The sequence below is a fragment of the Fukomys damarensis genome, unplaced genomic scaffold (genome assembly GCF_012274545.1).
Source record: "Fukomys damarensis isolate Sample0158 unplaced genomic scaffold, DMR_v1.0_HiC HiC_scaffold_2, whole genome shotgun sequence".
Lineage (NCBI taxonomy): Eukaryota > Metazoa > Chordata > Mammalia > Rodentia > Bathyergidae > Fukomys > Fukomys damarensis.
The window spans coordinates 49,050,157-49,076,358 of record NW_022900914.1 but is presented as its reverse complement, the minus strand read 5'-3'; the positions used below and the strand labels follow the sequence as shown (position 1 = coordinate 49,076,358).

Here is a 26,202-nt window from a genome sequence, read left to right as displayed (position 1 = left end):
TGGATTCTAGGCTGCTCTTGAACTCATTATGCAGCTCAGGCTGGCTTTGAATGTACTGTGATCTTCTTCCCTCGGCTTCCAGAGTGCTGGGTTCCAGTAATACATAACCGTGCATGGCATGGTTCCTGTCCCAACCTCACTCCCCACTCCCCACCACACCTTCTTGATTCTACCTTTGATTATTCTACAGTTACAAAATATGCTCCCAAATATCCTTGAGTGTGGTGACCTGGCATCCTTTCCCTTAGAGAAGTGGTTAAAAGGCTCAGTTAGAAAACATTTCTTCTATATACTGTGGGAAAGTTTGTCCTAGGTTTTTTGAACATCTTACTAAGGTTGACTCACCTGTCTACTCTTTCCTCTTGAAATGATTAGCTGTTGTTTTGCTTCACTCTGTCTTAAATTCTGAATAATCAGTGGGAACCAGCTGCTTTTGTAAATAAAGTGGGGACAAGGGTTTGAAGGGAGAGGAATGGGGAAAAAAAGAAGAAAGATACATCACATATTTAATTCCTGTGGGAATACACACAGAAAGGGAACAGCTGGGTCCAATGGGACTTCTAACCTTAGGTTAAAATGGGAGACACTCGTGTAAATACTGAATTGTTTCTCTGGTGTAAATGAGGACCAGAATGTATAATAGATATGTGAAATAGGAAGAAAATATTCAAAGGGGAAGGGGAACAAAGCGGGGGTGGGGGTAGAAAGGAAAGAAAATAAGGAAAAAACGGAAACAAAGCTTATGTGTATAGGGAGGGGTGGAGAGGTTGAAGGGAGGACAGGGGAATGGGGAAAACTAACCAAGATACATCATGTACAGATTTCACATGATGAATATGATCATAATGTATACCTAAAATGTACCAATAAACTCAATAAGTATATAGAAAGATACATCACGTACAGGTACAAATTCTACAGGATGGATGTGATCATTATATTTATCTAAAATGTACCAAAAACATTCATTTTTTTTTTTTTAAAGAGCAAGACAGCTATCTCTTGGAAGGGGCTGAGATAGAGTGGGGTGAACAGCCATCCTGATAAAAATTAAGAGTAGACAGTGAACTAGGACTGTGGACAAACAATGCATTGCCTCAGGCAGCATGGGAGGCAGACCACTCCCTAATAAAGGGAGGTGCAACCAGTCCCTACTAAGATCCGGAATTTCTACAAAATTGTAATGCAAATTAACCAGTTCCTTCTGAAATCTCTATTGGGCCAGGGATTTAGCTCAGTTCTACCACCTGCCTTGCAAGCAAGGGCAAGGTCCCCGAGTTTGACCTCCAAAACAAAAAGAAATAAATCAAAACAACAAAAAAGGAGGTATGAGGTCTCAATCTATTGTACATACTTGTGTGAGTGAATTGGACTAAAAACCCTGAGTCTCGATCATTTCAAATCTAGAGCCACCTGTGATAGGTGGCCACTAAATAAGCAATTCCTGTACCCAACTCGCATATACGTAATTCTAAATTGAGAGAATTCCTTGTGAAACCTGGAAATCCAGGAGCCATTCTCCTCCTTATTTCCAATACACCTTCCCTAACATAAAAAACCAAAGCAAACAAAATACAAACCAAGTGGATGGAGAGGAGGAAGAGGCCCAAGTGAGTGAGAAGAATCGCCCAGGACCCATAGACCTTGGACAGGTACAGCTCTGCCAGGGAGCACAGGTGTGACAGATCTTGCTTTTGAGGAAGGAACATGGACTCTGCCCCTTAGTGAATGAGCCCAAGGCAACAGGCACAGTCCAGAGGTTCCTAGCAGAAGTGTGCAGAAGACCACCTGGACTCAGAGAAGACCTGATGTGCTGAGTGAGTGGTGGTGCATCCTAAAGAAAGCAGGAGGAAGGTGGCAGCCTCCTCTGAGTGAGGCCTGTGGACCCATCCAGACCCTGCCTTGCCCTCCAGGTTACTTCTGCAAAGATCACATGGGTGAATGTACCGGGGCTCCCTGCTGAGGTACAACTCAGCTCCTTGACCTTGGGATTTATGATTAACATATTTTCCCAGAAGCCAGTGAGGTGGCACCCAGGTCTGCTTCCCAGAGCTGGGGCAGACCCTGGACACTGTCTTCTCAGTGCCAGGTGGAGGCTGAGGGCTTGGGCCACCGTCTGTCAGCTCCGTGGTAGAGCAGGTAAGTGGACAGGGGGGTAAGGTGAGGGCTCTCCATGTGGACCGGGAGCCCCTGAACATTTCTGGGGATCTCAAGGCCGAGCCATTTTGGAGTTTGGCCCCTTTTGCCTTCTCAGCAGGAGGATTTGTTGATCTTTCTCTGGGGGACATGGAATTTCTGTGATGGATGGAAACTGGGGAGAGAACAAAGGCCTGAAGACATGGGGTCTGGTGCACCAGGTGCCATCCCAATAAACCAAGAAGCCCAGAGAGACAATGAAAGGATAAGGAAGGGGGAGGGGAACACAGAACGGTGTCAGTGCTTCATGTACGTTATTCTGTTCAATCCTCAACAGTGTGTTGCTGTGCTTTTCAGATGAAGATACACAAGCTCCGAGATGTTAAGTGACGTGCTCAGGGTCGCACAGCAAGAAGGAAAAGGAACCAGTGTTCTGATCAGGTGTTTTTGATGCTCATCTTCTCATAGTGGCGGTTTCCTGTCTGTTGGTGCAAAAATTACTGGGCAAGCAAGACCTTTCAAATTAGGAAAAAAAAAATGTGCCTTTTCTTAAGCCTGACTCAGCCACTAACAACGCTTTTGCATAGCATCAGAGAGAACTGTACAATAATTCATGGTGGGCAGTCCTGACCAGGTACAGTGTTCCCTGCACCACTGTGTCTGGTGACCAGTTAGTTCCTTTCCAGGATCATCCACATGCCTCTGGGCCTGTATCTTTGTACTCTAGACTCCTGATTCATGGTCCATGTGCAGAGAGAATGATGACTATGCATGCACACCCCACACCTTGTTCATTTAGTTTGCTGCTAAGAGCATGTCTGTGACTCCCCTTGCTCCTGGAATAGAATCCACACCACATATGCTGCATGTGGACACCTGGGTGCCCTCACCTACTCCTTCCAAAGGCAGTTTGGTCAGCCTCCTTTCCCCAAACCTGTGTCTTTCTTCTTCTCTCTCTGTTCAGACCTCTATTCCTCATCCTGAGGAGTCATCTCACTGTCTACTGAGGCCAGCTTCTTCATGTCTGTTTCTCCTGGCTCTTACCACACCTGGGAGGGCCTCCACCTGCATCCATATACTGAAATCTCAAGAGGATCTTCTTCCCTGGATGACCGCATATCACTGCATCTTGGCCTTATCACAAGTTCACGCTTGTCCCCTGCTGCATAGTGAGAATGAGGGAAATCCAGAGGAGTCTGCTGTCCTCTGCTCAGGGAGTCTCAAGAGGAGAAAGCCAACACCTTCAGAGTCCTTTGCAGATATTACATACAGGTAGGCTTGAGCACATTAGCAAAAAGCAGGAGTCCCCTCAGTAGAAGATAATTCCATGGAGAAGCAACTGCCCTCTGGTTTGCTTTTCCAGGTTTAGAGTTAGGAGTTCAGCTAAAATTTCTGAGCAGTGTGATGGCGGTGACTCTAAGCCAGCACCTGGGCCTATGGCATCTGCCTACTGTCCTAGTGCCTGTTATCTGGGTGTAAGCTCTGCTGGGGCCCGCAAAGAACATGTATGATAGAACAGGAGCATCCACACAGTCCCTGAGGGGCTGAATGGAGGAGAGGAAGTGTGTGGCCGCTGTTTCTTGATGTGTGACTGCACCACCAGGTGCTTTGGAAGAAGTGCAGCTGTGAAGGACTTTGTTACTGAGCCAGGAGACCTGGAAGCTGGCCCGAGATAAGAGAGCCCCAGGCCAAGACAGGGTTTCAAGGCTCCTACCACATATGTGCACAGAATCGTCGTAAAGTGTGCACAGGGCTTAGTATGTTGCATGATAGGAGATGAGGCTGAAGAAAGCAGGAATTGGTCCAGGCTCTCATGAGAGTGATGACAGATTCCATATCCTTCTACAAGATAATTCTCCAGGGATCAAAAGGTGAATCACAGAAATGAAAGCTTCCTATTCTTGCACTTTCCTACCACTGGACCTTGCTCTTTATGATTAAAATTATTCATGAGCCAAGCAACGAATGGCATTCAGATCTGCTGTGCAGAAGTGGGGCAGACCCCAGACAGTCTCTTCCTGGAGTCTGTTAGGAACTGAAGGCTGAGGCCACCCTGCACACTGTTGCCTCTCTGGTAAGAGCTAAGAAGTAACGCATACAAATTCAGGCCTCTCAGTGTGGGCCCAAAGATCCAAAGGGTCTTGGGGATCTCAAAATTGGGCCATATTGGTCCTTGAACCTTTTACCTTGTCAGCATCCAATACATTTACACTTAGGTCAAAGAGATTTTGCTCTGTCTCCTGCTAGAGAATACAGGAATATTGCCATAGATAGACCCTAGGAAGAGAGCAAAGGGGCTAGGGCTGAAAGGTCTGGCTGTCACACGTGTCATCTCAATATACCAAGAGCTTCAAAGAACCAGTGAGTAGTGTATTGCAGTTGCAGTGGAAGGGAATGTATACAGCAGCACTTCATATAAGTTATTGTGTTAAAGCCTCAAAGAATTCTACAAGGCAGGGTGCTTTTCTCTTCTCTGGTGCTGGTGGCCTGCTTCCTTTGGGGCCACAGCAGAAGGACACACACTGAGCAAGGTTTCCATTGTGCCTGGGTGACCAGGAGTGGTTGGGTCCTCACACAGCTCTCCCTCTTCTGCAGGGCTGCAGGGAAGTCACACAGGCAGCTTTGGCAATCCCTGGAGGACTGAAGTGGTAGACACACAAGTGGCAACATGACTCCTCATCACATCCGCACATATCGGGAGAGAGACCGAAAACCAGTCCTGGACTTGTTCTGCAGGGGCATGACTGAGCATGTCCCTGCCACCTTCCGCCACATGCTGATGCTGCCTGGAACCCTCCTGATTGAGCTCGGGGTGCCCCTCTCCCTGCTCCTGTTCTCTGGCTCCTGGCTCCTGGCGATCACGTCCAGCCTCACTCTGCTGCTCTTGTTGTGGTTCCTCGCCAGATACAACTGGAAGCTGTATGTGGCCACATGTTTGCGCACAGACATGGCTGACATCACCAAATCCTACCTGAGTGCGTGCGGCTCCTGCTTCTGGGTGGCCGAGTGTGGGGGGCAGGTGGTGGGCACTGTGTGTGCTCTGCCGGTGAAGAATCCCCCACTGGGGAAGAAGCAGTTGAAGCTGTTTCACCTCTCAGTGGCTAAGGAGCACCGAGGAGAGGGGATAGCGAAAAACCTGGTCAGGACTGTCCTCCAGTTTGCCCGGGACCAGGGCTATGTTGAAGTCGTGCTTGAGACAAATATAATACAGCGCAGTGCCCTGGCCCTATACCAGGGCATGGGCTTCCGGAAGACGGGCCATTATTTTTTAAATATAATCTGGAGGCTGGCAGGTATTCCTATATTTCATTTATTGTACCAACTCCCTTCTGCTCGGGAAGGGGGCTTGTGATCTCTTCCTTTTGTATTAACAAAAACCTGATTGACTGTGCTATAATCACAAAGTATGACATTTCTGTCTTACAAACCATAAACTCTGATTGTCTGATCTGAGCTGGGCACGTGTGATGGTGTTTTGCAGGCAGTTGCCGCTCTCCTCCATTGTCTTTGTGCATTGCCCCTCCTCATGTTTCTAGTGTCACGATAATGTTGCTTTAAAAACGACCACAGCACAATACCAGACACACGTTTTCTCTGAAGTTGGGTCTGCAGTTTCTGCTGGTTTTGGCTCACACCTCACTGGTCTCAGGACATCTGTGCAAATGTGTTGGGTTGGCTTCAGTGCTGGGGATCTGGGCACCATCCTGTACCAGTTGCCTGAGACAGGGTTCAAGGTCCCAAAGAAGAGTCAAAGTAACCCTAGAAAAGAAGCCAGGCTTTTCCAAACCTGTCTCTAACACGAGCTTCAACCACAGGGCAAGGGGTTGAGATTCAGTCCTATGAAAAGATGTGGGTAGCAATATGCTGCATCTTCTCTCGTCTCCAGTGGGTGAGCAGAAGAAGGAAGGCAGGCAGGGCTTGCAGTACAGGATGTTTTCACAAGGAGGCCTCAATGTATTTGGCCCTCAAACTAGTGGACCTAGCTGGAAAATCAAAGTAGGGTGTGTTTGTGTGTGCACAGGAAGAGGGGATGTCGATGAAGTGACTGTCCCAGATCTGACACCATTGGGATCCAACTTGATTCCACTCCAGGTTCCACTACTCTAGAATCATAGCTGCCTTGTCCTGTTAGGGAATTGATCATGTTGATGTATGCTGTGATGCTACCATCACAGGCTGCATTCTCCTGGTACTTTGTGGCTCCTAAAATGACCTCATGCACTTATCTCTGGTTTCCCTCCCCGCAAGGCCACAGTGGTCCAGAGAAGTTAAAACCTGCTTTTGCAGGGCCGGACCCATAAAAAGCAACCTGTCCTGTGCTAGGTAAAAAGTAGCTCACTCCTCATAAATAATCAATAGCCCGGCCCAAAACTGATAAAAGGACCTTCCTTTCTTTGTTCCCCTTCTCTCCTTCTTCCTCCTCTGTCTCTCTGCTCTCTTTCTCTACTCCCATTTCTTTAATAAAATCTCCAGTTGGACCTCTTGTTGTGTGTGTGTGGCCTAGTTGTTGAGCATCACAATTCCCTTTCATTGGTATCAGAAGCCAGATCTTGGATTGCCAGGCCCATAGGTTAACGTATCTGGGGACCCGAAACCCAGATACCAAGACACTCCAACTCAGCCCCCACCCAATGTCCGTGACCACCTTCCTTGGTGCTGTTCTCACAGCCAACACTGATCCACCTGTTTTCAGGCCTCCACCAGATACTGGGTAAGTTCCCCCTTCTGAGACATCTTTCAGGTAGCAGGAGATCCCAGAGTCCTAGACCACCCACGAGGATCACGTCCGGGACAAGGCCGGGGCCCAGACCCTCTGTCACTCAGTTTTGGGAGACCAGGTTTGCCAAATTGATTCCGGGACTCAACTGAGCTCCCCATAAACTCCTATCTTGTGCGAGGGACACCTTCACAAGAGACCGAGTTTCAGATTTCTAGACCGGGTCTAGAAAAAGAGGGGGTCCTGTCAGAACTCTAGGAGATGTCTGGACTTCTGATAACCTCCTGTCCTGGTGGACATGGGCTCTGGCTCTTCCATACCCATAGACTCTCCTTTGGGATGCTTAGTCAGAATTTGGAGGGTCTTGACCTAAAAACCCAAGTGGCTTGTTTGCTTATCCACTCAAATTTGGCCCAAATATCAATTAAAAAATCAAAATGTCTGGCCGCCTAATGGCTCCCTTGAACTGTGTCTAATTCAAGACCTACATAACTTTTGTGAGCATCAAGGAAAGTGGTCAGAGATTCCATATGTCCAGGGCTTTTCTTATCTTAGCAAACAGCCCTCTCTTTGCTCCACTGCCCGGAGACTGTCTCTTCTATCACCTCCTCCCACATTTCTGCTAACCCACAGTTCCTCCGCCACCAACCCCCTCCCTCTTAACTCTTCAGACTAGCTGGACCCGGCCGATGACCCTCCCCCATACCGGGCACCAGGAAACCAACCCACCCCTACTCCTACCCCATCTGACTCCTTCTCTTCTCCTAGATCTCCAACCCCTCTCATTTCCATAATACCTCCTACCGGTACCGCTCCTCCCTCTGCTCCAACCCCACCTCTCACTCGTTCCAATTCTCATATGAGCCACATGATGGCGCCCTTGTGCGAAGTGGCAGGGATGGAAGACAGTCTGTGTTCATACTCCCTTCCCTATGTCTGAATTGGCCCTCATCCAAGCCAGGCTTGGTCCTTTCACTGCCGACCCAACAACCTTTGCAAAACAATTTCAACTCCTGACAGTCTTATCAATTAACCTATCATGATCTTTTTGTTGTTCTCACCAATGCTTTAACTCCTGAAGAAGGCAAAAAAGTGCTGGATCAGGCTCGTGCTCATGCAGATCAGGAACATTTGACAATCACCATCTGGTAGGTGCTCTCACGGTCCCAGCGAGACCCAGGATGGGACTACAACACTGAGGCGGGGATTAAAGCTTGAGACAGGTACATTAATTGTCTCCTCATGAGCTCCGCAGAGCCACTATGAAGTCTGTAAATTATAAGAAGCTTGATGAAATTATACAAGATAAAAATGAAAATCCGTCTGCCTTCTTATAAAGGCTGATTGATGGCCTCTGCCAACATACCAAACTTGACCCTGAGTCTGTCAATGGCCAGAGATTAATCATGATGCATTTCTTTTCTGAGAACTACCCTGACATTAGACTCAAACTAAAAAGCTCCACAGGGGAACTTTGACTCCCCTTGCAGAAGTTCGGGCTGCAGCATTCAAAGTCTATCATGGCTGTGATGATCTCAAGCTCACCAAAAAGTACCAGTTATTGGCAAAAGCCTTCAGTCCTGCCAGGCCACAATTGCCTCAAGGAAAGGGACCCTTCAGAGGGTCCCCTCAACCACTGGGACCCTGTTATCGGTGCAATCAAGAGGGTCACTGGGCCAGAGAGTGCCCAGATCCCAGAGGGCCTACAAAGCCATGCCCTAGGTGCCAACAGAGGGGACATTAGGGTGTCAACTGCCCCCTGGCATCCACCCGCCATTGAGCCGCGGGCCCCGCCATTGAGCCGCGGGCCCCGCCACTCCCCAGAGCGATGACCTGATAGGTCTGGCAGCAGCTGAAGGGCTATGAAGAGGCCCTGGCACAACTGGCCCGACACAGATCACTGCCCAGGAGCCCAGGGTGACCTTGATTGTGGCAGGTAGGAGTATTGTTTTCTTATTGGATACTGGTGACAGCTTTTCTGCATTGAGAGAATATTGGGGACCTACCTCCCTGTCTCAGACCTCTATTGTTGGGGTAGAAGATCAAAAACAACACCCTCAACAGACTCCCCTACTGTCATGCACAACTGGGGACTTTTCATTTCTTCATTCATTCCTAGTCCTCCCATCCTATCCCGTCGTTCCCTTATTGCGTCATGACCTTTTATCCCAAATTGGGGCATCCATTCATTTCTCTATGCCGAGCCCTTCCAACACTCCAATGTCTTCCATTATTCCAAGCTATTGAACCTCCAGTCCCCACCTAACTGCTTGCCATATCTGCTGTTTTTCACTTGGTAAACTTGCCTCTCAGAAAATGTGCTTACCCTTTGGAAGAGGTCCAATTGCCTCTCCTTTTGGTGTGCTTAAAACACTTCTTGTACATTACACATTCTTAGATTGCGATTCTAGGGTTAACTTGCTCTTTCCTAAAAACTCAAGGTTAATACTGTTCTATTGGCAGCCAGTCAAATTTTAAGATATAACAATCTGAGAACAGAAAAAGGACACTTTAAGCTGAAGTTTGTTATAGAAGGTTAATAGTAAATGAGACAGAAAAATATTAGGAAAGCTATAAATAAGAGTTATACTTTTAACATGAAAGGTTTTTTGTATGTTCGTCTTGTTAAAAACAGGTAAAGAAAGATATACAAGACCAGAAGGCCTAAGTATGTAGAGAAGGTGTGTAGAAATTATTTAATAAGAAAATATGTATGTTTGCTTGTTAGTTTCAAGTTTGTTATAAAAGGTTTACATTTACAGTCATAAAGAGCTTTCATTCCTTTTAATCCTAATTCTACAACAGATCTCTGTTATTTTGACCTGACACTCTAGTTTAAATTGTCTTATATGTTTGTCTGTCTAAATGTTATCAAAATGATGTCAAATACAGGTAGACTGTTGATTTCTACATTCTGGTTTTATAGGTTAAATACAAATTTAAAGATAATTAAATATAAACTTTTAAGTTTGGATACACTCCTGTTGGTAAATAAAGAAGCAGCTGCTCAGAAAATTTATTTTGATCTTTATTCACTAATGGGAGCCCAAATAATTTTTATAGCCTTATAGAAAGATATGCCTTATTAAATGTTACTATAACATGTTTATGATAGTTATCTTCAAAATATAATATTTTCTGTATAAAGAAATTCATGTTGTTTATGACAATAACCTTTTGATCCAGATATTCTCCCTTCTCTTCTGCTCCACGTACTTATGGTTACAGGTATATTTATAGGCCCATACACTTTCCTTAGATGGTACCATATCAAAATATAACAACTTAAATAAGTTTCCTGGGTTTTTGTTTTTGTCTATATATATATATATATTTTAAAAAGATAAATACATTTAACAATGGCTATTCTATACTACGATACAAATCTACATTTGTTACCAAGATGTCATCATGATTGTCATGCTAAAATATAATCATTATGTGTGGCTCCTGATTACAAGTTTTTCTGTTAATATTCTACAAAAAAATCAACTACTTAAACAACCATGATTGATAAAATAATAGCCCTCTAACTATATTTTAAATTCCAGGATACTTGCTATCTAGATAGTTATGATAGTTAAACCTCTACTGTACTACTGATGTCACTGATCTTCTCTTCTGGGTGCTCAACCACCAAAGTACAGAGACCAACACTAAAAGGTAACTGGGCTAAGGAGATCACCAATATTTTGGCTTGGCCCTCCAAGGTCATCAAAGATCCAAGGTATGAAGGAACCTTTTCTACAACATCTTACATCTTTGGTAAGTCACCTAACTTCCTGAACAGAGAGATTGCTGGACACCAGAGACAAATGTAATGTGTACTAAAGGAGGGTCACCAAAACAATTCTTCCATGCTTTTACTAAAAGCACCGTGGTCAAGCAAGGCCGGAACCCATCCTAACAGCTGACACTGGGTGCTGAGAGGCCCTATACATGGTTCCAAAATAATGCCTAAAGAGACTTAACTGACCTTTGCTGATAACAAGAGGCTCACATTGATTAACACAGGTCTCACTCTAATTTGGTCTTAAACACCCAGCAGAAAAGAATAACCAAAAGAGACAATCAATAAACAGGCACTAGTGATAGACTTTTTGAGGCCCATTCTCCTCCCAAATATTCCTCTGGATTAAGACATCCCACCCCCTGTAAAGGTTATAAATGTGTTAGTATGGGTCTGTACTTTTTCTAGAGGGCCTGAGGCCTTTCCTATAAAAACAGAGGGCTTCAGAAGTATACAAGATTTTATTAAAAATTTCAAGGTTGGGTCTGCCTCTCTCCATAGACAGTGACAATGGGCCAGCATTTATAACAGAGATTATATAAGATCTAGCTAAACTGTTATACTGCTTATTGACCTCTGAGTTCTTGTAAGGTTAAAAAAATGATAAATGGTACCATTAAGGTAAATATTGTCAAATAACACTGGGTTATGAGTTGATTGGCTCCCTTTGGCCTTCTTTAAAGCAAGAGATACCCCAAGTCATACTGGGTTCTCCCCATATGAGGTCTTATTTGGAAGCCCCCCCCTTGTATCTTGAGAGACTTTATATATGAAAAGGGCCATATATAAGACACTTCTGGTTACTCCCACAGCTGTCAAAGTTCAGCTACCACCACTCTAAAGTAAAACAGGTCTATCCAGAGAACTTCACGGGCTTTGACTCCAGGAGACAATACACTCAAAGCCCTGCTCTAAACTTAAGTCCCTTCCAGGATAGTTCCATTACTTTCGTGTTAAATTATATCTTTATGCTCCTCTCCCAGTCATATCCACAGGACCTCATCTACACTATTCAGCCACCTCCACAGGACCTCTGAAGGTCAAACTTACTCGGATTCCGGAAGACCTGGTTGCCCAGGATCCTTCACCATCATCAAGTCCTGAGTCAGATAAACCAACCTAACTGTTTACCTCCTCATCCTCTCATGGGGTATTGTGATACATTTCACACTACAGCACCCACTGATATCCTAAGTACTATATTAGTACTCCTGGGACTTGTTCTTGTGCTATGATTGGCCACAGTATCTCCTCTCAATTGTAATTTTACTTTCAGGTGTTTACTCTCATTGACCTATTACCTCATAATCTCATTTTTTGCCATTCTTAATTGCTGGAGACAATAATGGTTCCTCTCCTGCTCCTGTTTTCTCTCCTAAACCTTACCCAAGACGATAGGCCCCTGGTGTGTTACCTTGACTCACTCCCAGCCTAACTCAGCCCTCCTTCAGACCCAGGTCCCACTGATCCCTTGTGGCAGTCTGGGAAGATGTGGAGTCTCAGGCTTTATGTGGAGGGGATGGATCCAGGTTTAGAGTTCACCATTACCTGCAGGTCTTGAATACCCGAGAATGCCTCACCCCATCTGTAATCCAGGTTGTACATAATGTCTCCTCTGAACTCCACCACTTAAACTGATCCCTGGTCCAGCTACAAGACGACCCAAAAATTGTTCTGCCTGACAAAAGGCTTAATACAGACTATAGGTCAAGAATTTCATTTAATCACCCAGGCCCGATGTGCCTCAGTCTTACAGAAAACATCACCATACTGGGGATATCTTTAAACAACTCCCTCTCCAACATAACCAACCACACTGTAAAAAAGAACTGTCTGGTCAAAAATTAATACCTCTTAAAATGCTTTCTGTGCTCCAGTTCTTTTGGCCTCCGATTTCTATATAATACCAGGAGATGAGAGAGCCCCCATCCCCATAACTAGGATGGCCTGAGCCCCCCAAAAAAAGAGCATTACAGGTGACCATTATGCCCCTTATAATAGCACTGGGCATAGTAGTAGGTATGGTTACAGGAACGGCGGGATTGTCCCACTCTGTAGTCCAAGGAAAATACCTGACAGAACATGAAAAAGACATTACCCAACTTTCTAAGGTGATCCTGACACTCCAAAAACAGATCAATTCACTTTCTCAGGTGGTCCTGCAGGGCAGACGAGGACTTGACCTTCTATTCACAAAAAAGGGAGACTTTGTTTGGCTATAAAACAAAACAAAACAAGTTTTTTCTTTGATAACCAATCAGGAGTGGTACCTGATGCAGGGAGCGTGAGTTGGGGACTAATGGAAGACTAACTAGCTGGTTCAACAGTCCTCTACTAACCTCTTTACTGGTTATCCTTACTCTGTTGGCAGTTGCCCCTTGTGTTCTCCATTTTATTCAATTCCAGGTCAGTTGCCTCTCCACTCAAGTCTCCTGACAGATGGCTCACCAGCTGATACTTCAGGCCAGAGACCTCAGTGAGACCACCGAGTTCACATGACAGCCCACCAACTAACCATAGCTCAGATCTCGGCTTGGTTTAAACATTTTCTAAAAGATGTTTGGATTGATATTTTCTGGTTTGCTCCCCACCCTTGTCCTGTTACTCACATAGCCAACTAGATCACTAACGTGTGGCTCCAAAAAACTTTATCAGACTTCACCCCGACTGAAATAACAATTTTTACCTTTTTACTTGTTCCTAATAACTCTCCAACCCAGTCCACAGCCTCATACAAATTATCTTCTACCCCTCTCTCCTCCCTCATTAATGGATTTATGTACTTGGACTTTTCTCAGGAAGCCCTCCCAACAATTCCAGTAGAAATGCTACTGGAAACAATTCCATGTTCATAAAGGACAATGCAGCCAGCCAGGCCCCACACTTGCCCCTAGGTTGACTCGTCGCCCCAGACTCAGCAGGAAGTAGTTACAGAAGACAGATGTCACCCCCTTCCACTAGTGTGTGGTTTGCACTGGCCTCTATTTATTATCTAAAACCAAAGAGGGGGGAATGTTACGGAATTGATCATGTTAAAGTATGCTGTGATGCCTCCATCACAGGCTGCACTGGCTCCTAAAATGACCTCATGGACTTATCTCTGGTTTCCCTCCCCCGAAGGCCACAGTGGTCCAGAGAAGTTGAAACATGCTTCTGCAGAGCTGGACCCATAAAAAGCAACCTGGGCTATGATAGGTTAAAAGTAGCCCACTCCTCATAAATAATCAATAGCCCGGCCCAAAACTGATAAAAGGACCTTCCTTTCTTTGTTCTCCCTTCTCTCCTCCTTGTTCTTCCTCCTCTGTCTCTGCTCTCTCTCTACTCCACTCTTCTCTTTTCTCCCTTCTCTCCTCCTTGTTCTTCCTCCTCTGTCTCTGCTCTCTCTCTACTCCTACCCCTTGAATAAAATCTCCAGTTGGACCTTTCAGTGTGTGGGTGTGGCCTAGTTGTTGAGTGTCACAATTCCCTTTCACTGACCACGTCCTCCTGGCAGCCCCAGAGCAAGGGTGAGTGGGAATGTGGATAATTGCTGATAATTGCAAGTGGGGCTCTGTAGTTTCTCTCTGAGTCCACCAACCCCACAGGCTGACCTACTGCAGAATGAATGAGAGCTAGCACCCCTCAACCAAGTTCTTGTAACACAGAAGCACTGCTGTGGGTTTTCTCCTAACCTGACATGTATTTTCCTCTCTACTGAAAGAGCGGTTGGAGCACACCATGCACAGTTACCCCATCGGACCGTGACACAGGCTGTTGCACCTACACGGAGGCTCTTTTGCCACACTGTTGGTGAGATTCCAAATGCTACTTGTTTCTTAGGACCGAGGTCCTCAACTCTTCCCCTCTCCATGCTGGTCAGCTTGACCTTGGCTTTAACGGCACTCACAGTCCAGTTGCCAATCCATCTCCTCCTTCAGGTTGCCTCCCTGTGCTTCTCTGAACACAGTCATTCAGGCATCTGTCCCACTCCCCCACCACACCCCTTTACTTTAGGTGTCTATTGTCTCCTGAGCTGTCCTGTTGTCTTCTCCAGCACTGGTGAGTGCCTTGTGATGGCCCAATGAGATGGAAGAAAAAAGGAGAGCTTCCTCTATTGCTTGCTGCTCCATGTTGTCTATGCCCAGCAAGGCCATTTGCTCAGGAGCACCTCCCAGTGGGAACATTGCTGTGGTTGGAAATGATGAGGACAGGATGGTCCCTTTGCTTTGGAAGGAGCTTTCAGTAGCTAAGAAACGGTTTTACTAACCTCTCATGCATGTGGTCAGGCCCTGTGGGATCGGTAGCCAGGGAAACAGAGATGCCAAAGAAGTGCCATCTTGGAATTCGGTACAGAGATGTTAATGGGGGCATCCGGCATGGTAGAGGTTCCCACAAGCTGCCATTCCTGCAGCCTGGCTTACTCCAGCAGGCCCTACCTCTCCCAACCTCTTCCAGGTGCTCAGTAACCTCTATTCTGCTGGATGTCTTCAGGCACATTGTTCTTTTGAACTGGAATATTCTCCTTCATCCATCCATAGCGGTGTGGACCCAGCAACTATATTTCTCAGGAGAGGAACAGGGAGGAAAGAGTGAAGAGAACTGTAAGCAGGGAGCAAGCTCTTTATCCTGCTTGTATTCTCGGTGTTGTTGAAACTTAGTCATTTGCAACTCAACATCATCCCCACATGAGTTTTCCTGTTGCCTACACACCTGTTAAAAGCAAGAGTGAACACTGAAGCTTATATCTGTGTTTTTCTTGGGTGGAGGAAGGGTTAATGGTGATCACACTCAGAAACTTGTGCTTGTGAGGTAGGCAGCAGCACCACTGAGCTAAATCCTCTGCCCAGTGAACTTTAAATCTACAGAATAATATTAACAGATATGAATCCTGGACACCATCCTCCTGCAAGCATCATGGCAGCCCACTCCAAGAAGGAAGAGAGTGGCAGCAGTGCAATGGGCTAGTGGATAGCAAGGGAGGGAGGGTCTGCTCCTCTAGCTCTTCCCTGCTCATCCTCCTGGAGCAAATGCACAATCTACTGGTGGGCTGTTGCACTTCTTCCTGATGGACTTGGGACAGAGGCTCAAAGCTGTGCAGGTGCACACCCTGTGTCTATGCACTAGGGATGGGCATGACTGGTAAAGAGGAGGCCAAGGGTTACAGGAAAATCAGAAACTAGTACTCTCTATGCAAAGGAAGAAATTGTGCCATGAGCTTTGAGAGTGCATATAAAAAAACAAGTTGTCCAGATAGCTTGGGCATCACCAGGGTTCAGGGAGATGTGTACATAGGGAACGATAGCTCTGGAGAGATAAACTTTCTCTTGAACTTGTGAAAGTGCTTCAGGATTTCATCAGGGGTGCCGGTCCACCTTGTGAATGGAAGAAATGCTGCAGGCCATGTGAGATTTCTGCAAGTAGAGTTCCTAAGGAAGGACCAAAGGCTGGAGACATGAGGTCTGCCACAAGTGCTATGCCAGTGTACCAAGAAGCTCAGAGAGCATGGAATGGGGTAATGAGAAAAGATAAAGATATCAAAAGGGTTGGTTTCTTCTGCGGCTTCTCTTCTGGTCTTGTATGGCCAACATCTCTGTGTATCTCTTCCCATTTACTTTCACTGTCTTTCTTCTTTGCCTGTGTTCTAATCTCTTCTTCTTCTTTGAGGAGCAGTACAAGGGATGGAATCCAGAAATTCAAACATGGTAGGCCAGGTTTCTGCCACTGTTACATCCTTTATTTTTCCAATGAAAAGGCTGGCAGGATTGTTGTATTAGGGCTTATGCCACCGATCTCTTTTTTAAGTTGTTTATTTTCAGGGTAAATCAAGGCATGACTAAGACCATCAGAGCAGGCAAAAATGAGGCAACAAGCGAGGTTTTATTTTCAGCCTGGTTGCAGGCTAGTCAAGGGCAACAACGTTGTTGACCCTCAGTGCTTGAGTGAGGGGAAACTTTAGAGGGAGTTTGTGTAGGGGAAAGGAAGTGGAAATTTTTGTCTTGGAGTGGAGGAAGTGTTTTGTTCTGGGGGAAAGGAAGTCTGGTGGTTCAGGGCTATCTGGATCTACAGATGGCTGTGTGGTGTGGGCTGCTTATCTCGAACCCCAGCCTTGGCTTCCTGTTGTGCACTGTGCCTAGCAGGACCTATAATTGTATTGCCTGTTACGTTTTTCCCTTCTGCCTGGGCAGGGATCTGACACTTATTTCTTTAAATGCTCTATCTGTAAATGCAGTCACTTTTGCAGATACTGGGGCCAGAATGTCAATTTGTGAAGTTTCAGGAGATTCAACTCAGTCTAGCAGGCAGAGCAGCTATTCTCTAGATCTGGGGGAGGGACAGCACACACACACACACACACACACACACACAAGTGCACACACACATGCATGTGCACACACACACTCTTTTATTTTTAAGAGACGTGATCTTGCTACTTACCCCAAGCTGGCCTTTGAACTCTGGAGCTCAAGGAATCCTCAGCCTTAGTGACTCAAGTAACCAGGAGTGTATGCATGTGCTACTGTTCCATATTTTTAATATTTTCATTTCTAATATATTCATTGATATAGTTACATTTTTAATTTAAGTTGTAATTAATATTTTAAATTAATTTTCAATTAATAATTTAAATTTCTAAGACAGAATTCTCATTTTTTGATTGACATTTTTTTCTTTTGGCATTTTAAAATGTAGAAATGTTTTTTGTAACAGGGATCCAAGTCAGGACCTTGTGCTTGCAAGTCAGGCATGGTGCCACTGAGCTAAATCCCCAGATTTTGGCATTTTTTTTCCCCCAGTACAGGAGATTGTACTGTGTTCCTTGTGCTTGCAAGGCAGGCAGCAAAGCCACTGAGCTAAATCTCTGGCTCTTTTGGCATTTTTAAAATCAAAAAGAATACTAGTCTTCGGCTGGTAATAGAACTCAAACAGAGAGCACAATCTAGCAAAAATGAGTCCCTGGGTTTGATCCTCAGTAATGCAAAAAAAGAGAGACTTTTTTTTTTTTTTAGCAATAATACATTTTCATATCTTGCTAATGTTATCAGTTTTTAAAAGTTTATTCTGTTCCCTTTATCAACTTAATTTTTCCCATTTGTTTGTGTGCCTGTTGCTCACACTGATTTAGTGCCCATATTTCTTTACCCATCTGTTTGGACATAAGATTGAGCCAGTGAAAGCTGCTGGGAATTCTACTCAGTCACCTCAGTCTCAAGTGGGGTGAAGAGTCAAGTTTGTTTGTTGTTTGCCTTCCCCCTGCAGCACACATTTAGGCTTTATTTTTTATCTGATATTTATCATCTTTGAAAATTTTACTGCCACCTTTTCTACCCTTTGTCATCAAGCTCATTCTCTTGGGAGATCATGTATTTTTGTTGTTGTTATCATGTAATATCCTTTTTCTATAAATGAAATTATTGCTGATAGCTAAGTTAGAAATTACTAGAAGGCAGACAAAGCTGGGCCCTCAGTATAGAAAGCAATTGAGACACATTCAATGGTTAGCATTATAAAAAGAAAAAGGGGAAGCTGGGAATTTAGCTCAGTGGTTCTGCCTCAAGGAGCCAAGTTCAATACCCGGTAGTACCCCCCCAAAAAAGAGAAGTCGGGGGAAGTTAGCTCTGTGGTGCCGCACCTGCCTCCCAAGAGCAGGGTCATGAGTTTGATTCCTGTGCCAAAGAAAGAGAGAAAAAGAGAGAAGAGGCACTGCACCCACTTATTTCCCATGGGGATAAGTAGCAGTGACTGATTTTCTAAATAGGCATAAATCTCCCTATCAGCTTCCTTTCTGGGTATTCATTATATGCTTCTACTTGACTTGCCCCCACCACTGCCTTTTTTTTTTTTTAATACTGGGGCTCGAACTTGGTTCCTTGCCCTTGCTTACTCAGTAGGCACAGTGCCACAGAGCTAAATTCCTGGTCCTTTGCTTCCCTTTTAATTTTTTAAGTCTATATTACCTGGTTGATCGTACTTGTGATCTTAGTGGTTGATCATGGTTTTGTTCCGCCTCCTGCCTACCTTGTGGTTTTCCCTTGGGTCTTATAGATTTGTCCCACTTTGTACCCAGCTCACCTTGTGCGTTTGCCCTTTAAAACACCTTTGAAAACTGTGGTGGCTGACAACCCACTTTCAAGTCCCTCTTCTACGCTCTTAGAAGCTATCTTTCTCTCAAATAAATTTTTCTTATTCGTAACCTGCCTTGTTCCTAGAATTCATTCTTCGATTTTAGAGAACAAGAACTCACATTCTGAATATCTATTGGATTGGCAGTTATGCCATTTCCCTTGTTTAGATTATTGTTGCTTATTTGGATTACTTGCTGCCCTTTATAATTTTTGGAATACTTGGGCCCTATATCAAAATTACTAAGGACTATGAACTTGGAAAAAGAAAATCAAAAGGAATTTATAGCAATAATTGTTCTTCAAAGTTCAGAAGTGGTCACTTCATAGAAAGACTTCAATTTCATAAAGAATCTACTTGTCAAAGTAGGCTTTTTTTTTTTTTTTTTTTTTTTTTTTTTTTTTTTTAAGCAAAGTCCCAAGATCGAACTCTGGTACTGGGTAGCAGGGAGGCTTTTGAGGGGCTGAGATTAAGCTCAGTTGCACAGCACCTGCCTGGCAAGCATGAGGTCCTGAGTTCCATCTCTAGTAACCATCCCCCAAAAAAAGGCTTTTGAAAGGAAGGTTTATTGTAGTGAACACGGACGAAGATCAGGAGACTCCACCAGCTAGCTGGGTAAAACTGTGTTTATCACATCACGGTGTGGATGGGCTGACACTGGGAGAGAGAGAGAGAGAATCACCTAGCTGGGAGAGATTTCATCCATGAGTGGATGGGCTAACACCGGGAGAGAGATATCAGCAACTAACTGGTAAATGAGTTAGGCTTATATAGAGTTTGAAGAGGCTAAAGAATCTGGGGTGAAATAATTATGACTCGGATGCTCAAGGACAGTACAGTTAGTGGACTTCTCGATGCCAGGAGGGCTGTATACTTCCTTTGAGTCCTTTGGCCCTGTTTACTGAGAAGCTGCTCTTGTTTGCTAAAAGCAGCCTGTCCCATTTGTTTGTGAAGGACTCACTTGTCAGGCCTGACATTCAGGGCTTATTGAAATTTTTCTTCTCAAAAGTCACTGTTTATTGGAATTTTCTAAGAACAATTAATACAGCCTTTAGTAACTTACTTGCCAGTGGAAGAAGTTACCACAGAAATCGAAGAAAGTCTTATCATGTGATAGCCAGCCTGACTCCATTTATGTAAAGTTGAGTAATTCTGTATGGTCACTTTCCCTTGGAGTCCTCTCAGTTAAGGCATGACAGACTGCTACAACCTGTGTGAATCTACAAATATGTTATCTTTATTGCCTTGTAAACAGAATGTTCTGTAGCTGTGTAAGTCTGCAATTGTGTTCTCTTTACTATCTTGTAAACAGAAGACCCTGCACCTGTGTGATATTTTGTTTTAATTAAGCTGTGTGAAACTTCCCCTGACCCCCACTGACTTAGCAAAGAGGTTTTGCTCCTGTGAAATTGCATTTAGGCTTCGCCTCTCCCTGGGCCCTCTCCAAATACAAGAGCCCTTAAGAAAACCCATGCAATCTTTTCTTTGTCCAGAGTCTCTGGAGATGTGCACCACTGTGGAATCCAGCTATGATAATAAAGGACCCCATTTAATTCAGAGTGTGGTGCATCTCTATAGTTCCAACTTTCCTAGCACTGTAACAATCATGGGTCATTGATACAACAGAATCAACAAGATAAGGTACTTTCAAGCTCTCTTCTTCTGGTGCTCTTGCCTCCCGCTCACCACTTGTCCCATTGGGGGTAGGCTTGCACTGGCTGGGCTATTGGCTACTGGGGTCTCAGGTTTCTCAGGTGGCTTGCTAATCAAGTTCTCAATGGCTTTGTCAGGATTATGCCTATTAACAGAGAGTAAGTCCACAAAGCTATAGCCTAGAGGACTCCCAACTTGTGAACATTTTCAGAGTTCTCTTCCTCAAAACTTTCAGTCTGATGAGACTTCTTGGTACTCTCCAGCTCTGAGGTCAAGACCAAGATTTTGTTGCAAAATTTCTGTGCCTAGTATTTGTTGGGGCTTGGGCAGGGATTAGTGATATAGGCACAAGAGTCAATGAAAGGAGAATTGAACTGCCAAATAAACTGCTTTTGTAGTTTTCCCTCTTTCAGATAAGCTTGATTTTGTGTGTGCACATACTGTGTCCCAGGAAACAAGTTCATTGAATTTTTGAGTCATAATTTGAATCTATGATGCCAGTCATGAATATTACTGCTACTCAGACAACCTAACTAGGATATTAACTAAACCCCCTTTCCCAGGAAATTCTAAGAAGAGTCCTAGATGTATGTCCTGAAAACAAGTCCATGGCTGTTATTCTCCCTTAGAAATTGCTTATTGCCTTGAGATTCGATTTCAACTTATTGTCAAGATTTCTGTATCTGCTTGCAAGATGCCTTTCAGTGCACATTACTGAGTTCACCTCCACGAGTACATGCCAGCAACTTTATGAGTACTCTTCTTCACACACACTTAGGCACCCTGTTCTTTGTGTTTTAGGTTTTACCTTGACTGCAAGTCCTCTGCTGTGGTTTCTGTGCCCACTTGTTCTTTGTGGTTGTGTGTGTGTGTGTGTGTGTGTGTGTCTACCGGGGATTGAACTTGGGTCAATCTGTCTGCTTGCAAGACAGGTGGCCAAACCACTGAGCTAAATTCCTGGCCACCAATTATTCTTATCATATGAGGAACATAACCTCCACAAAGTGTTTTCCTCAAACCCTACCCTCAAGAGACTGTTCCCTTTTTCTAAATGTACCTTGTGTCATTGATTCCATTTATTATCACATGCTACATGAAGTGACCACATAAGGTACCACATTTCAGATTCCCCTGACCTTCTTCTCCTCTGTGACACCATCATCTATCTGCCTCTAAGCCCACAATGCCCTTTTTTTCTCTCGTTTTTTTCTTTTTCTTTTTCCCTCCTAAGTAAAATAAATAAGTCACACATGTGTAAAGGCCCACAATGCCCTTTTTAGCCTTTGCGGGCAAAACTTATTGAGATACTAAAGTTGATCTGAACACAAGTTCTGATCTCCGCATGGTCCTTCTGATGCCCCCAGCAGGCCGCTCTGCCCTCCAACTGCCACAAGAACAGAGTTAGAGGATATGTTATACAACAGGTAATGGGATCTGGCTTGCTCAGCTTCCAGTGATGGGTGGGGTGATGATCCAGATGTGTGGAGCACATCTCTATGGGTTTTTGATTCATGAGATCAAGAGGACAGGAGGGAGACTGGAAGGCTAATGCCCCTGCCTGTGCCCTCGCTGTAACTCTACTGTGAGCCACAGTTTTGCCATTGAGCATCTAGGAAAGGTCCAGCCTCCTGAGTGAACACAAAGCCAATCATGCCGCTTGTCTTCCTGGCTCATTCCAAAGCCTTCCAGTGCAGTAGCTCATTACATTGTATTGTTAGGGATCATTTTATTTGTTTCCCTTCCTCCTTTGCTCACTTTTCCTACTCACAAATAAATTGCAAGTGAATAAATTCTTCACCCTAACTCTGACTTACAGGGGACCCAGACATTTATTTAAAAATCAGGTGGTCATAATAATTCATTGTTCAACTATACATAACAGAGGGAGAGTACTGATTTGACATTGAAACCCACAAACATTTATATCTTGTAAGACCTCAGAAATGTGAATTATATTGAAGGAAACAACTTTTCAAAAACTAAAGCATTGTTTGTTATAGACACACAGGAATAATTTTTGCAACCTGTATATTAACACTTCCAAAGTCAGGTTCATTTTAACACACAGTAACCATTACAAATATTTATGCAAGTCTACACACCACAGAACAAGGTTGCTATTCTTATGAAAGTTGTCATTTCATGTCTCATCAAATTAGAGCTTCTGAGTGCAGCCGCATATGATACATGATATATATTCTTGTGGCTTAGGTAAAGGCATCAATTTTTACCAGAGATGACTTTAGAGAAACAGTGAAATGCTCCCCCTTTTGTGTACAGTCCTGAGGTCTTGAGAGATACATGCAGCTTGTAACAACCACTACAATAAAAATATAAAACTCCTCCAGTCCTCCCAATTTTCTCAACCAACCCCAGGCCCAGACAACTGCTGATCTGTTTTCTGTCCTTGTAGTTTTGTCTTTTCTACTATATCAGCAAAATGCAACCTTAGATCGCTAGTACATCCAGGACAAATCTTTGGAACAATGTAGTGGAGGAAAGTAGAATCCTCCCTTGAAATTTTAAGTAATGAAAGCAGTAGAAGTAAATAAACTGATGAGTGGAGCTGTAGAGAAAATAATAAAAGTAATCATCTCACAGGCTAAAGAAAAAAACATGATGATCATAATGAAGGATGTGCTCAGCAAACCTAGAGTGGAGATAAATTTTTTAAAAATAGCGAAGCTGGCAGGAGCTGCCATCGCTGCCTCAGTGCCAGCCAACAAGGTGAGATCCGGGAAAGTGGCTCGGCTGAGACAGGGCATCGCCCTCCGCCCACCTGGACCCAGCCCACGGTCCAGGTAGCTGTACCCTTTGTTGTGGGTGCCACCACTGCTGCCAGCCCCAGGAAGGTAGCCGCATGGGCTCCACTGAGCAAAACCTCCCTCCAACCTTGCTCTCAGATCCCCTGTGCCAGTCCTTGGACCTACTCTGCAGAGACATGGCTGGTTATAAAGGGTGATTTCCTGAGCTCCCAAATTTGAATGTCTTTAAAGAAGGGGCAGGGGAAACCTGTGATAGAACTGTGTGGAGTTCAACCCTGCAGGAGGTTGCAGATGTCAAATTGGTCCTTGTGGCCTGAGGTCAGTTTGTGTCACGGGGTTCTGCCTTTGATTAGATGAGATAGGGGGATTTGGTTCTGCACATGGCTGCAAACCATGTATATTATGACAGCAGAGATATAGTCTGAAAGAGGCCCTTCAAAGCCATTTTTTGTCCTTTTCTTTCTTTTCCTCATTCCACTCAGTAAATTCTTTTTTCTGTCTTCTTTCACCAACTGAGTCTCTTGCTCCACCATATTGGCCCTCATCTCCTTTTCTGTTCCTGCTCCTGCAGATTTATTCTTTTATCATTTTTTTATTAATTTTTTTTTCTATCAGTGAGCCTCACTCAAGTGTCAGTAGTTTCAAGGAAAAGTGAGCCCCTATAGTTGTTAAGGGGATATATTCTTGTCCTTATACTTGCACTCTGTCTATCCCTTTTGAGTTCTACAGTTTCCTAAAGATTGTGGGGTCATTCTGTGTCCTCTGGCTTCACTTGAAACCTTCTCCAATTCTTTTACTTATATACTTTTCTCGTCCTAACTAGGTCTAGGCCCCCATCCTAAATAGTAAATATACCATGTTGAGGAGTTTGTGCACTGCAAACATATTTTGGGCTGCTTCTTGATTTTAATTTAATTCGCATGGATTGATGACTACCACAGGTGGTCAATGTACAGGAGGTGATTGAGCTTGTTGTGTTGCTGATTGTATTGATTGGGATAAGGGATAGGGATAGATTGGACAAGTTGTTTTCTCTGATATTGTGAAAGTGAGCATGTCTATGAGTCATTAGAGAGTTTGAAGCGCAACGATATCAGGAAGATTTAAAAACCCAGAGATTGAATCAAGGACAACCCAACAGCAAAAATAAAAATGAGAAAACACTTAACCAAGACACAAAGACAGACTTCCAGTCCACCAATGGCAAACAGTAGGGAAAAGGAAGATGAAAAGTCTGATAGTGACCCACCAGGACACTCAGAACTCACAGCACAGGAAGTAACAAAACAGATTGATCAGGCTCTAGAAAAATCCAAAAGATAAATAATTCCCCAGATAATCATAGAGATGGTGAGCAAAATGAAAGTCATGATTCGAGGCTCTAGAACAGAAGCTGACAAAAAGAAGATGAGCTCAGGACCATAACAGAAGCCATGAAGACCCAGCATAAGAAATGGAAACCGTGAATGCCCAACATAGGAAAGAAATGGAATACATAAAACAGATTCAAACAGATATCCAGATTTAAAACTCTACTGAAAGTGGATGCAACAGAATAAAAGATTGTGAAGATAGAATTTCAGATATAGAAGATAGGATAGCAACAGTGACCATGAAAAGAGAGGTCTCTTAAAAACAGTAAGGGGTCATGAGAAATCAATCCAACAACTCCTAGATGATGCAAAGAAGAATAACATAAGGCTGACAGGAATCCACAAAGTAGCAGGAGAAAATGCAAATGACTTAAAAAAGCTGTTCACAGAATTAATGACAGAAAACCTCCCAAACAGAGGGGAAGAATTTGACATACAGATAAGTGAGGCATATAGGACTCCAAGTAGCCACGATAAAAAAATCTACACCTAGACATATAATAATGAAGATTCCAGAAGCCCAACAGAAGAACAAAATACTACAAGTGGTAAGAGAAAAGAAACAAATCACATGCAAAGGAAAGCCCATCAGAATCACAGCAGACTTTTCAACACAAACCCTTAGGTCAAGGACAGCCTGGAGTGAGGTATTTCAAGTCCTAAAAGAAAACAACCTCCAACTTAGACTGATGTATCCAGCAAAACTCTCTTTCAAAATGGATGGGGAAATAAGATACTTCCATGACAAAGAACACCTGAGAAACTTCATGAATACCAAACCAGCACAACAAGGAATTCTAAACAATATCCTAGAAAAAGACAATGAAGATCACAGCACCATGAGGCCCAACAGAGCAAATCAAATAGGCAAGGCAAGAAACTAAAAGGAGAGGGTAAAAAATTAAAGAGTCAACAAAAAGCCAATAACATGACAATAAGAAGTCAGTGCATATCAGTTATAATGATCAATGTCAATGGCCTAAATTCACCAATCAAGAGAAATAGACTGGCAGATTGGATTAAGAAGCAAAATCCAACAATATGTTGTATTCAAGAAACACACCTAATGGAAAAGAAGCCCATAGACTGAAAGTGAAAGGGTGGAAAACAATTCTCCATGTGACAGGAGCCCAGAAAAAAGCAGGGGCAGCAATCTTATTCGCACACAAAGTAAATTTCAAACCAAAACTGATCAAGACAGACAAAGAAAGCCACTACACTCTTGTAAAGGGAAAAATTCAAGAGGAAGAGATGACAATCATAAACATATATGCACCAAATATAAATGCCCCCAACTATATAAAACAAGTATTAAGTAACATGAAAAACCAAATAAGCACTAATACAATTGTAGTGGGGGATCTAAATACCCCACTTTCACAAATAGAAAGATCATCTAGGCAAAAAATCAACAATGAAACACTAGAAATGAACCAAGCTTTTGAACACATGGACTTATTAGACATTTACAGAGTGTTCCACCCCACAAAATCAGAATATACATTCTTTTCAGCTGCGCATGGGTTATTCTCCAAGATAGATCACATACTAGCTCACAGAACAGGTATGAATAAATGCAAAAGAATCAAAGTTATATTATCAGATCACAGTGCAATAAAGCTGGAGATCAATAGCATAAGAAACTGTAGGAACTTCACAAACACATGG

At 43.8% G+C, this 26,202-nt stretch overlaps 1 protein-coding gene and 1 long non-coding RNA gene across 8 annotated transcripts in view; one reads left to right on the top strand and one right to left on the bottom strand.

The window, feature by feature from the left end:
* LOC117286514 overlaps positions 1 to 26,202 on the bottom strand; it is a 63,802-nt gene that overhangs the window by 24,525 nt on the left and 13,075 nt on the right. The gene's annotated exons all lie outside the window — the stretch shown is intronic.
* Positions 2,012 to 6,533, top strand: LOC104852094 (probable N-acetyltransferase CML1). 5 transcript variants are annotated; one of them, XM_019205313.2, is made up of 4 exons: positions 2,012 to 2,139; positions 2,494 to 2,577; positions 3,101 to 3,408; positions 4,732 to 6,533. In XM_019205313.2, exon 4 carries the CDS (start codon positions 4,805 to 4,807, stop codon positions 5,486 to 5,488), a length of 684 nt encoding a protein of 227 aa, XP_019060858.1. In that variant the 5' UTR covers positions 2,012 to 2,139; positions 2,494 to 2,577; positions 3,101 to 3,408; positions 4,732 to 4,804; the 3' UTR covers positions 5,489 to 6,533. The 5 variants fall into 5 exon arrangements, with proteins under 5 accessions (XP_019060858.1, XP_010607861.1, XP_010607862.1 ...); XM_010609559.3 differs by lacking the exon at positions 3,101 to 3,408; XM_010609560.3 differs by lacking the exon at positions 3,101 to 3,408 and having other exon boundaries at positions 2,474 to 2,577.

Coding starts and splice junctions, on each gene's coding strand:
- LOC104852094 (XM_010609561.3), top strand. CDS start 4,805: ATGACTCCTCATCACATCCGCACATATCGGGAGAGAGACCGAAAACCA.